This window comes from Nomascus leucogenys, chromosome 10 (assembly GCF_006542625.1).
Source record: "Nomascus leucogenys isolate Asia chromosome 10, Asia_NLE_v1, whole genome shotgun sequence".
Classification (NCBI taxonomy): Eukaryota; Metazoa; Chordata; class Mammalia; order Primates; family Hylobatidae; genus Nomascus; species Nomascus leucogenys.
The window spans coordinates 56,402,604-56,416,490 of record NC_044390.1 but is presented as its reverse complement, the minus strand read 5'-3'; the positions used below and the strand labels follow the sequence as shown (position 1 = coordinate 56,416,490).

The following is a 13,887-nucleotide window of genomic DNA, read 5'->3' as shown; positions in this document are numbered from 1 at the left end:
TCTGGGTGAACCCAAACTGGGACACAGGCAGAACAGCATTCCCCCACCATCCCAAATTGCAAAGAAGTCCCTCCCACACTGAATAATAGAAAACCTCCATTTTGGGAAAACGTCTTTTTTTTTTTAAAGGGAAAATCTCCAATATCGCAGTTTGAGGGTAACAAGCCCATTAGGGGAGAGCCGAGTGGGCTTGTTTCCCCACGACTCACACAATGACATGGCTCTGTGTGAGGGATTCTGAATGCAGCCATCACGCGTACCTTGTGTGTCTCCCTGGATGATGTCATTGCAACCGATGTCCATTGAGTTCATTTGGACATTCAAGTTGAATGTCTTTCTTTCTTCAGAGCAATTGTCTGTAATCACTCGAGTTTCAATAGCTGGTAAGAAAAGCAATGGGCAGGCTTAGTGATATTGTAAGAAACTTTAAAAATATGCATAGGAACAGGACATGGTGGTGCATGCCTGTAGTCCCAACTACTCAAGAGGCTGAGGCAGAAGGATTGCTTTAGCCCAGGAATTCGAGCCCAGGCAACACAGCGAGATGCTGCCTCTAAAAAAAAATGTTCATAGCAACATAAATGGCTCACATATACTGAATGTCTAGGATGTGTTGGGCACTGAGCTAAGAGCCTTACACATGTCACCTTATAATAACCTATAACTTCATAAGGGACAACTCTATAGATGAGGAAACTGAAGTCAGAAGTTAGGTAAGACTCTAACTCCTGAAACCAAGTTCTTAACTAACGGCTCTTAGCATACACCTTTGAAGATACGGTTCTATTTCTAGGAGTTTATTCTCAGAAAATGATTGTGGCTGGAGGGCAGATTTAGCTACAAGAAAGTTCATAGCAGCTTAGATGATAATGGTGGAAAATGGGGGATTATCTAGATGTTCAACAAGAGGTGATTGATTAAATAAGTGATCACATGGGCTGGGCACAGTGGCTCATGCTTGTAATCCCAGCACTTTGGGAGGCCATGGCAGGTGGATTGCTTGAGGCCAGGAGTTCAAGACCAGCCTGGCCAACATGGTGAAACCCCATCTCTACTAAAATTACAAAAATTAGCTGGGCATGGTGGTGTGCACCTGTAATCTCAGCTACTTGGAAGGCTGAGGAACGAGAATAGTTTGAACCAGGGAGGCAGAGGTTGCAGTGAGCTGAGATTGCGCCACTGCACTCCAGCCTGGGTGACAGAGTGAGACTCTGTCTCAAAAATAAGTAAGTAAGTAAATAAATAAATAAGTGATGATATATCCCTATGGTGGGGAACCAGGGCTTCAAATAAAAATAAAGTCACAAATGAATTGCAATCAAGAAAAACTCATGAGAAAAAAGGTAACCATGTGAGTGATGGATGTGTTAGCTAATTTGATTGTGGTGATCATTCCACAGTATATATGTGTATCAAGTCATCCTATTGTACACCTTAAATATATACAATTTTGTTTATCAATTACACCTTAATGAAGCTAAAAAAGGTTAAGCTCATGAAAATATGTATCTTAAAAACAGACAGCCCAAGACTGGCTGTGAGTTGGAAATTGTTGAATTGGGTGATGGGTGCATCAGGGATTTTATTTTCCTATCTCCTTTTATGTATATTAAAAGGTTAAAAAAGAAAAAAAGAAGCAAGCAACAAAATAGCACATCAAGAATGACACTATTTTATGGCTGAGTGCAGTGGCTCATGCCTGAATTCCCAGCACTTTGGGAGGCTGAGGCCAGTTGATTGCTTGAGGTCAGGAGTTCGAGACCAGCCTGGCCAACATGGTGAAACCCCATTCTACTGATATACAAAAATTAGCTGGGCATGGTGGCAGGTGCCTGTAATCCCAGCTAATCGGGAGGCTGAGGCAGAAGAATCACTTGAATCCAGGAAGTGGAGGTTGCAATGACCTAGATCATGCCACTGCATTCCAGCCTGGGCAATAGAGCGAGACTCCATATCAAAAAAAAAAAAAAGAATGACACTAATGATATTCTAGATACTATTACTGGTTTGTCTAATATTGACTCTCAGTTTTTGAAAAGTTTACAAGTATTTACTCTAATTATGTATTAATGTTTTTGGCCTACTGTTTCATTCATTTAGTATGTTTTAATCAATAGAAATTCTTGAGCGCAGTGCAAATGAAATTATTGTTATTATTATTATTTTTGAGATGGAGTCTCACTCTTTTGCCCAGGCTGGAGTGCAGTGGCATGCTCTCAGCTAACTGCAACCTCTGTCCCCCGGTTCAAGCGATTCTCCTGCCCCAGCCTCATGAGTAGCTGGGATTATAGGCATGCACCACCACGCCTGGCTAATTTTTTTTGTATTTTTTTGGTTGAAACAGGGTTTCACCATGTCGGCCAGGCTGGTCTCGAACTACTGACCTCAGGTCATCCACCTGCCTCGGCCTTCCAAAGTGCTAGGATTACAGGAGTGAGGCACTGTGCCTGGCTGAATTTATTATTATTATTATTATTATTATTATTATTATTTTCCAGGATGGAGTCTCGCTCTGTCACCCAGTCTGGAGTGCAGTGGCACAATCTTGGTTCACTGCAACCTCTGCCTCCGAGGTTCAAATGATTCTCCTGCCTCACCCTCCCGAGTAGTTGAGATTACAGGTGTGCACCACCACACCAGGCTAATTTTTGTATTTTTAGTAGAGACAGGTTTTCACCATGTTGGCCAGGCTGATCTCGAACTCCTGACCTCAGGTGATCCACCTGCCTTAGCCTCCAAAAGTGCTAGGATTACAGGCGTGTGCCACCTCACCCTGCCCACAATGTTGATTTCATCATCCATTATATTATCACTTGTTACTCTGTGTTATTTTTATAAAACCTCAATTTGACTTGTTTTTATATGATTTAATATTTTCTAAATTAAACTATGTGCTTCACATAAAAAAGAATGACACTATTTTAGTAATATTTCATAATATTAAAGAGAGGAAAGATAGAATAATCATAGTTATAGCAATTACTAACGTAGTTTTTCTTCTTTCTTAAAAGTTTGATTCATTTAGCTTCTGAGGTATCCTAGTCCTAAGTGCATTACATGCATTTTCATTATCTCTATTAAAAATTTTTTTTGAGACAGTCTCTCACTCTGTTGTCCAGGCTGGAGTGCAGTGGTGCAATCTCAGCTCACTGCAGCCTCGAACTCCTGGGCTCAAGTGATGCTCCCACCTCAGCCTCCTAAGTAGCTGGGACCACGTTTGCACACCACCATGTCCAGCTAATATTATCCTCATTTTATTGACAGGAGAATGAAGTCCAATGAGGTGAGGGCACTGGTCTCAGATCAAACAATCAGGACGTGGCAAAATCAGGAGAGATGAGATTTACTTGCAATCTGGAAAATGGTTTAATTTTGAACCAAAGTATCCAGATTCCAGTTTTCCAAGAAGAATATGCACTGACTTTTTCAAAACCTGCTGTGCTTTTTTTAAATTTTTTTTTTTTTTTAAATTTAAGATGGAGTCTTTCTCTGTCACCCAGGCTGGAGTGCAGTGGTGTGATCGGCTCACTGCAACCTCTGCCTCCTGGGTTCAAGTGATTCTCCCACCTCAGCCTCCGGAGTAGCTGGGATTACAGTCGTGAGCCACCATGCCTGGCTGATTTTTGTATTTTTAGTAAAGATGAAGTTTCACCACGCTGCCCAGGCTGGTCTCAAACTACTGGCCTCAAGTGATCCACCCACCTCAGCCTCCCAAAGTGCTGGGATACAGGCGTGAGCCATCACTCCTGGTCTTCAAACTACATTTAAGTGAAAATTCCAGACCTGGGATTGGAAACTATTGGCAATCTTCTGAATAAACAACTTTATTGAGATATAATTGCTGTCTAACCAACTGCACATATTAAAGTGTACAATCTGGTGAGTTTTGGTGGGTGCACACACCTCTGAAATCAACACCACAATCAAGGCAGGAAGATTTCCATCACCCCTAATAGTTTCCCCAGATTTTCTCATGCCTCTGCCACCCCTCCCTCCTGCCCCTCCCTGTCACTCTAGATAAGTTTGCGTTTTCTAGACTTTATATAAATTTATGTAATTTACATAAAGGGACTCATGTGGTGTATTCAATTTTTTTTTTCTAATTGCCTAACCCAGATCTCAGCTGCTAACCAGTTCCCAGGGTGTATCAGGCCTCATTATTGTCTTACCCACACTACCGTTTTGGATTTTCAGGACTTTTTGTTCTGGAGCTTTCAAGGCAGTTTCTAGAACTTTCGATTCCACATCCCGGAGAATAGTGGTAACTGTGGATGAGATTTCTTGTCTCTCTTCTGTACTCCGTAAAGTCTGATTGGTGAGAAATGACTCAAATTTGTCCACAATCTTTTGCAGCTTTGAAGACATAAAGAATTTTCATTTTTTAAAAATGTAATCTGGTAAGTCCCATATCCAAAAGAGCAGTAGACAGCATGAGAAAGCAGGCTCTGGAGCTGGAGGAACCACATTCAAATCCTGGCACTTCATCGTGTCCCGGCTGTGTGACCTTGGGCAAGTCACTCAATCACTCTGTGCCCCACTACAGGAAAAGGAACTCAAAGGGTTTTTCTGGAGGATTAAATGAGTTAACATGCTCTTCCTTTAGGACAGTGTCTGTACCTGGTAAAAGCTATGTAAGGTTGAGTCATTATTATTATTTTTGAGACAGAGTCTTGCTCTGTCGCCCAGGCTAGGGTGCAGGGGTGGGATCTCGGCTCACTGCAGCCTCCAGCTCCTGGGTTCAAGTAATTCTCATGCCTCAGCCTCCTGAGTAGCTGGGACTACAGGTGCACACCACCATGCTTGCTTAATTTAATTTTTTTTTGTATAGACAGGGTCTTGTTATGTTGCCCAGGCTGGTCTGGAACTCCTGGGCTCAAATGATTCCCCTGCCTTGGCCTTCCAAAGTGATGGGATTATAGGAGTGAGCCACTGTGCCCGATTGGGTTAGTTATTATTAACATTTTTTGCCAACAAGGTAGTGATAAGTTTGTTAGAAATAGACCAGTGGTTCTCAATTGCGAGGTGATTCTGCCACTCCCTCCACAGGGCACGTGGCGATGGCTGGAGACATTTTTGGTTGTCACTGTCACAACAAGAGAGTGGCTGCCACTATTGAAGCAGCGTCATTGTCTGGGATAAATACCTGGGGTTTGCCATCTTGCGCCAAGATGAAGGACATGGACACACACGAGGAGTGAATTTAGGAGTGGGGGTTTAAAAGGCAAAAGAAAGAGAAAAGAGGGCAGGGTGCGGTGGCTCACACCTGTAATTCCAGAACTTTGGGAGGCCGAGGGGGGTGGATCACCTGAGGTCAGGAGTTCAAGACCAGTGTGACCAACATGGTGAAACCCTGTCTCTACTGAAAATACAAAATTAGACGGGTGTGGTGGCGCATGCCTGTAATCCCAGCTACTTGGGATGCTGAGGCAGGAGAATCGCTTGAACCTGGGAGGTGGAGGAGGCAGAGGTTGTGGTGAGCCGAGATCGCGTCACTGCACTCCAGCCTGGGCAACAGAGAGAGACTCCATCTCAAAAAAAAAAAAAAAAAGAAAGTAGAAACTAAAACAGCTCTCTCCCTTGCGAGAGAGAGGGATGCCCGAAAGAAAGCCAAATCCTGCCCACCGACTAGATTTTATATTCAGGCACTAGATTTTATAGTCAGGCTGAGGAGGCGGTGTCTGAATTATGTAGGGCCACAGATTGGTTGGGCCAGGTGCGACATTTACATACTGCTCGGGGAAGGCTGGTTGCCCTACCCACTTGGCCAGTACCATCTTGTCTGCTCCTTACTGTACACGTGACCGGCAAAGAGAAGGGAAGATGGAGCTGCCATTTTGATCATGTCTAGTCCCAGGTAGCCTTTTCCTATTGGCTCAGCTGCTGGCATTGACCCATAAGCTTCCAGCTTGCTTGTCTATGTCCGCAGCTCGACTTTACAGGCTGCTCTTTGTTAGAAAAGAAAATTTGGGGCTGCTCTTCATTGAAAGGAAAACCTCACTGACGACTTCCTTACCCTCACTATCTGCCTAAGTAATTTCTTCTTAACTCCTATATCATTGTTTATTTATTTATTTATTTTTGAGATGGATTCTTGTTCTGTTGCCCAGGCTGGAGTGCAGTGGCGTGATCTCAGCTCACTGCAACCTCCGCCTCCTGGGTTCAAGTGATTCTCCTGCTTCAGCCTCCTGAGTAGCTGGGATTACAGGCATGCGCCCCCATGCCCGGCTAATTTTTGTATTTTTTGTAGACATGGGGGTTTCATCATGTTGGCCAGGCTGGTCTTGAACTCCTGACCTCAGGTGATCCACCCACCTCCCAAAGTGCTGGGATTACAGGCGTGAGCCGCCGTGCCCAGCCTGACTACTTGATTCTTTATTTGTCCATTACTTCAATGATCATTCCTTGAACTCCTAATTTGGGGTTGGTCTTATTCCCTTCCTCAAAAAGCTCACAGTCTGGCCGGGCGCGGTGGCTCAAGCCTATAATCCCAGCACTTTGGGAGGTCGAGGCGGGCGGATCACAAGGTCAGGAGATCGAGACCATCCTGGCTAACACGGTGAAACCCCGTCTCTACTAAAAATACAAAAAATTAGCCGGGCGTGTTGGCGGGCGCCTGTAGTCCCAGCTACTGGGAGGCTGAGGCAGGAGAATGGCGTGAACCCGGGGGACGGAGCTTGCAGTGAGCCGAGATTGCGCCACTGCACTCCAGCCTGGGTGACAGAGCGAGACTCCGTCTCAAAAAAAAAAAAAAAAAAAAAAAAGCTCACAGTCTAGGGATTGATTACATGATGTAATTACATATTTATATAAATGCTCTCAGTTGGCCAGAGACAATAATGGATACCATTGGATACTTGGATCTCTTTTGCAGCAGTGCAGCAGGCCTTAATATACTCTCTCGGCCTGTCTTTCTTGGTCTGGGATAGATTCCTGTCTTTAGATGGCAACACACACACACTCACACACATACACTCACACACTGTCGTATGTATGTAACTACACGCACTCTGTGTGTGTCTATCTATACCTATATCTATAAGTAGATATAGATACAGACCCCTCTTGGTATATGCATAGCATTGGTTCCAGGATTGTCCATATATACTCAAATCTAATCCACGCATACTCAAGTCCCATGGAACTCACTCATGAAAAGTCAGTGCTTCCTCTTTGTGAGTTTTGCATCCTGCCTATATATATATATATATATTTTTTTTTTTTTTTTTTTTTTTTTTGAGACGGAGTCTTGCTCGGTCACCCAGGCTGGAGTGCAGTGGCAGCATCTCCACTCACTGCAACCTCCTCCTCCTGGATTCAAGTGATTCTCCTGCCTCAGCCTCTGGGGTTGCTGGGATTGCAGGCATGTGCCACCATACCTGGCTAATTTTTGTATTTTTAGTAGAGATAAGGTTTCACCATGTTGGCCAGGCTGGTCTCGAACTCCTGATCTCAAGTAACCTGCCTGCCTTGGCCTCCCAAAGTGCTGGGACTATAGGCGTGAGCCACCGCGCCAAGCCCGGCAATACTGTGTTTTTGATTCACATTTGGTTGAAAAACGTCCTCGTGTAAGTGGATCGCCGCAGTTCAAATGTGTGTTGTTCAACTGTTATATATAGTGATGTATCTATACTGAGCTGGATAATGATACACATATAGTGGGTATATCTAATGGTATATCTCTATCTATCTACCTATATATATATATATATATATACCACAGTTATACATAATATATAATTGTATATAATATGTAAATATGTACCATTGTGTAGTAATATGATATTATATGGTAATAATATATTATATATTTATATATAATATATACTTTGTCCTAAATAATACATTATATATTTATATATAATATATATTTTGTCCTAAATCCATCCCCATTTGCTCACTTTGGGCTTTGTAAATATTTGTTACTGATGTTTGTTACCTGGGTAGGGTCTGGGGATCAGCCTCCACTCACCTCTTTCCTGCCCTGGGTTGTCTTTGAGGATGTGGTGTCTGCAAAAGACATCATGATGGAGTTACTATTGGAACTGAGAGTGACCAGGCAGAGGGGTGGGCAGGTGGGGTAAGTAATGGGGTGGGCAACTTTGCACCTAGAAGGTGACAGCCTGAACTCATAGTCTTTATCTGTTGTTTGTTTATTTTTTAAAATTTTTAAATTTTATTTAAAAATTTTTTTATTTTTTATTTTATTTTTATTTTTATTTTGAGACAGAGTCTCATTCTGTTGCCCAGGCTGGATTGCAATGGTGCGACCTTGGCTCACTGCAACCTTCACCTCCTGAGTTCAAGTGATTCTCCCGCCTTAGCCTCCTGAGTAGCTGGGATTACAGGCACGCACTTCCAGGCACAGCTAATTTTTGTATTTTTAGTAGAGATGGGGTTTCACCACGTTGGCCAGGCTGGTCTCAAACTCTTGACCTCATGATCTGCCTGCCTTGGCCTCCCAAAGGGCTGGGATTACAGGCATGAGCCATCGCACCTGGATTTTTTTTTTTTTTATTTTTTTTTAGACAGGGTCTCATTCTGTTGCCCAGGCTGGAGTGCAGTGGCACAATCTTGGCTCACTGCAACCTCAACGTCCTGGGCTCAAGCAATCCTCCACCTCAGCCCCGCAAGTAGCTGGGACTATAGGCGTGTACCACACACCCGGCAACATTTTTTTTTTTTTTTTGTATTTTTTGTAGAGATGGGATTTCGCCATGTTGGCCAGGCTGGTCTCAAATTCCTGACCTCAGGCGATCCACCTGCCTTGGCCTCCTAAAATGCGAGGATTACAGGCGTGAGCCACCGCGCCTTGCCTCCAAATTCTTTTATTCCATCTTGACTGGAAATTAGAACTGAAATGGCAGAGAAAACAGAAAATTAGAAGCCTCCTGTGTTTAAAGTCAGCCTGGTTGGGAATGATAACCGAAACAGAAGCATCACTGTCTGGTCATCAGCTGTTAATGAAGACTTTTGTGTTGGTTCCTGTGCTTAGTGAGGGCATCTCTACTTTAGAAATTTGAGGAACGGTGCACCTGTCGTCCCAGCTGCTTGGGAGGCCGAGGCAGGAGGATCACATGAGCCCAGGTGTTTAAGACCAGCCTGGCCAACATGGCAAAACTCTGTCTCTACTAAAAATACAAAGATTAGCTGGGCATGGTGGCGGGTGCCTGTAATCCCAGCTACTCGGGAGGCTGAGGCAGGAGAATCTCTTAAACCTAGGAGGCAAAGGTTGCAGTGAGCCGAAATCACACCACTGCACTCCAGCCTGGGAGACAGAGCAAGACTCTGTCTCTGGAAAACAAAACAAAACAAAAAGACAAGGAAAGTCTAGCAAATGTTTACATATCTTTTATCATCATGCTGAGGTTAAATCTGTACTTATTCTAAATTTTGGTTTTCAGCTCAGTCTATTTGCTTAAAAGCACAAACAGCTTTGTTTTAATACTGAACATTTTATCTTAAGAGTTCAAGAACTTTGACTTACAACCGAGTCTAGAGTATGTTTGTTATAGGAAACCGTATTCATCGTAGAAAACTGCCCTTTTGAACCAAAGCTGCACACTTTATCAGTGGGTGGGGGTGTGGGTTGCTTAGCGCTGCCAGCCTTGGTAATAACGAACCCCAAATGGGCTCAGTCTTTATAAAAAGACGTTGCAGAGCTCTTAACATTAGGAAAACAACCAAAGGCATTCTTTTTTTTGTAAAGTAATAGGAGTTTAAGAGATTAACATCAGAACCCAGGTAGAATCACAATCTGCTTCTACATTGTCAATAGAGGTGCGCATTGCTTAGTAAAAGACAGATTTACAGCTGAGCACTGTGGCTTATGCCTATAATCCCAGCACTTTGGGAGGCCAAGGCAGGAGGATCGCATGAGACTAGGAGTTTGAGACCAGCCTGGGCGACATAGTGAGAACCCCATCTCTACAAAAAATGAAGAAATTAGCCAGGTATGGTGGCTCATACCTATAATCTCAGCCACTCAGGAGGCTGAGGTGGGAGGATTGAGCCTAGAAGTTCAAGGCTGCAGTGAGCAATGATGGTGCCACTGCACTCCAGCCTGGGTGACAGAGTGAGACCCCATCTCTGAAAAATAAAAAAAAAGTTTCTCTCTTATTATCCCAACAGTAGCCAATACCTCATGGGTGGTCTACCAAGTCTCATCTCTTTTCTCATGTAGACTTTCCCATCCATGTTTTCCATGGGAGTGGTCATATTTATATGACACAGCATCTCTCCCTGGACACCGATCCACAGGTGCGCATGGGGCTCAAACTGGGCCAATGTATTAATTCCCAAAAAATTTGCAACGGGGTCTCAGAGAGAGGGTCAACTGATCTCTCTTTGGTTGGTTGGGGCAAAAAAAATGGTAAGATCTAGAGCAGTTGGTGGTCGTATTTCCTTTTTTTTTTTTTTCGAGACAGAGTTTCACTCTTTCACCCAGGCTGGGGTGCAGTGGCGTGATCTTGTCTCACTGCCACCTCCGCTTCCTGGGATCAAGCAATTCTTGTGCCTCACCCTCCTGAGTAGCTGGGATTACAGGCACCTGCCACCACACCCAGCTAATTTTTGTATTTTTAGTAGAAATGGGGTTTCACCATGTTGGCCATGCTGGTCTTGAACTCCTGGTCTCAAGTGATCTGCCTGCCTTGGCCTGCCAAAGTACTGGGATTACAGGTGTGAGCCACCCCTCCCAGCCGGTGGTCACATTTTCTGTCCTGTGGTCTAGGAAGCAGAGAAAGCCAGCCTGCAGTGAAAGAGAAGGAAGGAGCAGACCCAAAGACGCTTAGAGACAGGGACTAGGAGATGCACCCTGGGGGTGTCGAGTTCCCAGTTTTAGTTAATTCCAGAAGCCCAGCTGCATTCCTGTCCTTGCAGGGCATGGCCATGCATCCTTTTTATATACCCATTTTTCTGCCTGTTAGCCTGAGTGAGTTTCTCTTCCTTGCAATTCAAAGAATGTGGTCTCAATCACCACCTTATCACATCCTCCATCTCCAAACTATAGTTCCCTTTCTCACCCCCTTATTTCCCTCAACTTGAACTTCCTTCTTTCCTTGTAGTTCCCTGCAGAAAATAAAAACCACATCCTGGTCCCACAACAAGTACATCTTTTCTGATGTTAGATTCAATAAAAAATGAGGAAGGACTGCCGCCTGTAAGAAGTCCCAGCACTTTGGGAGGATGAGGCGCGTGGATCAAGAAAAATTAGCTGGGCATTGTGGTGCACGTCTGTAATCTCAGCTACTTGGGAGGCTGAGACAGGAGAATCACTTGAGCCCGGGAGGTGAAGGTTTCAGCCACTGCACTCCAGCCTGGGCTACAGAGCGAGACTCTGTCTCAAAACAAAACAAAACAAACAAACAAACAAAAAAACAGAGGAAGGAAGGCAGGAGGACAAAATGTTCTTACCCTGACAGATGTTCTCATTGGAATTATTGAATTTTTCATTCCTAGGAAGGAGTTGATATCCTGGGATGCAGTGACAGTAGAAACTTCCTTCGACATTGTGACATGCAGCATTTAATCCACAATATATACTATAGGGTGGTTTACATTCATCAATGTCTGGAACACAAAGAAGCAATTGGGTCATTCATTCAGCAAAGATTTATTGAGCATCTACTATGTGTCAGGAGTTGTGCTCTTTCCCCCATGGTCTGTCCTGGCTTTCCGAGACAAATCAGCTTAGGTAATGGTTATCTTGGTTTTTTGCTTTCTTCATTGACTTTGGTGGGGCCAATGAAGACAATGAGGACAATTGAAGACAATGGGGACAAAGCAGACAATGAGACGAGGATATAAGTACAAGTACTTTATTTGGGAGGGGATCCCAGGAAACACTGAGAGGGAAGTCGCTAAATGAAACAAGAAACTATCTTTTCTTTTTGAGACGGAGTCTCGCTCTGTCATCCATGCTGCAATGGCGGGATCTGGGCTCACTGCAACCTCTGCCTCCTGAGTTCAAGCGATTCTCCTGTCTCAACCTCCCCAGTAGCTGGGATTACAGGCATGCACCACCACGCCCAGCTGATTTTTTGTATTTTTAGTAGACACGGGGTTTCACTATGTTGGCCAGGCTGGTCTCTAACTCCTGACCTCAGGTGATCCACCTGCCTTGGCCTCCCAAAGTACTGGGATTACAGGCGTGAGCCACCATGCCTGGCTGAAACAAGAAACTATCTTAAATGAATGGCCAAGTTTCCAAAACAACTCCCATTTTGCCTCCCTTTTGCTCCTGCCTCTGGATGACTTGCAAATTACCCCTGACCAGGTGCAAGGTTCACGCCTGTAATCCCAGCACTTTGGGAGGCCGAGGCAGGAGGATTGCTTGAGCTCAGGAGTTTGAGACCAGCCTGGACAATACAGTAATAACCCATCTTTACAAAAAAAAAAAAAAATTAGCTGGGCATGGTGGCATACCTGTAGTCGCAGCTACTTGACAGGCTTGATCCCAGGAGTTGGAGGCTGCAGTGAGTGTTTTTATTTATTTTGATCAGAGTCTCGATCTGTCACCCAGGCTGGAGGGCAGTGGTGCAATCTCGGCTCACTGCAACCTCTGCCTCCCGGGTTCAAGCTATTCTCATGCCTCAGCCTCTTGAGTAGCTGAGATTATAGGCGCGCCACACCGTGCCTGGCTAATTTTTGTATTTTTAGTAGAGACGGGGTTTTGTCATGTTGGCCAGACTGGTCTCAGACTCCTGACCTCAAGTGATCTGCCCGCCTCGGCCTCCCCAAGTGCTGGGATTACAGGCTTGAGCCACTGCGTCCAGCTTGCGGTGAGCTTTGATCATGCCACAGCAGTCCAGCCTGGGCAACAGAGCAAGACCCTGTCTCTAATAATAATAATAATAAAATAATAATAATAATAACAATAATAAACATGATACTTCTTTACCGTTACATGTCTCCAAGGGGAATGTGAATAGTTTCTGCCCAGATCCAGAAGTATATCCATGGTCGCAGGTGCAGTGAGTGTTATTAACACAGGAAGCATTTGCGGGGCACTTAGCACAGGAAGCTGCAGGGAGAAGAGAGGCAGGTTAAATGGACTGGGGTCACAAACTCTTCTGTTATAATTAGGCCCTGCCTCTTGATCACCTGAGGTCAGGAGTTCAAGAGCAGCCTGGCCAACATGCTGAAACCCCATCTCTATTAAAAATACGAAAAACAGCCAGGCGTGGTGGCGCATGCCTATAATCCTAGCTCCTCCAGAGGCTGAGGCAGGAGAATTGCTTGAACCTGTGAGGCGGAGATTGCAGTGAGCCGAGATTGTGCCACTGCACTCCAGCCTGGGTGACAGAGGGAGACTCCATTTCAAAACAAATATATGTATTTGTTACATAGGTATACATGTACCATGTTAGTTTGCTGCACCCATTTACATTAGGTATTTCTCCTAATGCTATCCCTCCCCCAGCACCCTGCTCCCCTGACATATTATATATGTAAATAATAATAATAATGAGGCTTTGCCTCTGGGCAGGGCCTCTCAAGGCTGAGGAAGCCTGTGCCTTTTCCTCTTGTGAGATCTAAGCACATTAAAAAATTAGAGTGTCCAGGAGTGGTGGCTTACTCCCCCTGGTGAGAATTTTCACATGGTGAAATCCCGTCTCTACTAAAAAATACAAAAATTAGCCGAGTGTAGTGGCAGGTGCCTGTAATTCCAGCACTTTGGGAGGCTCAGGCGGGTGGATCACCTGAGGTCAGGAGTTCGAGACCAGCCTGACCAACATGGTGAAACCCCCGTCTCTACTAAAAATACAAAATTAGCCAGGTGTAGTGGCGCATGCCTGTAATCCCAGCTACTCAGGGGGCTGAGGCAGGAGAATCGCTTGAATCCGTGGGGCAGAGGTTGCAGTGAACTGAGATCGCGCCATTGTGATC

General features: G+C 44.7%; 1 protein-coding gene across 3 annotated transcripts in view; it reads right to left on the bottom strand.

The window, feature by feature from the left end:
• The window catches only part of ADGRE3 (adhesion G protein-coupled receptor E3), a 56,161-nt gene that overhangs the window by 32,800 nt on the left and 9,474 nt on the right, over positions 1-13,887 (bottom strand). The window contains exons 3-7 of one of the 3 annotated variants that reach the window (XM_030821861.1): positions 12,899-13,021; positions 11,413-11,568; positions 7,970-8,007; positions 4,170-4,353; positions 261-380 (exon numbers count right to left, since the gene is read on the bottom strand). In XM_030821861.1, the coding sequence (XP_030677721.1) occupies positions 261-380; positions 4,170-4,353; positions 7,970-8,007; positions 11,413-11,568; positions 12,899-13,021 (621 nt within the window). The remainder of the gene's footprint in view (positions 1-260; positions 381-4,169; positions 4,354-7,969; positions 8,008-11,412; positions 11,569-12,898; positions 13,022-13,887) is intronic. The other 2 variants (XM_030821862.1, XM_030821863.1) reach the window with 2 other exon arrangements.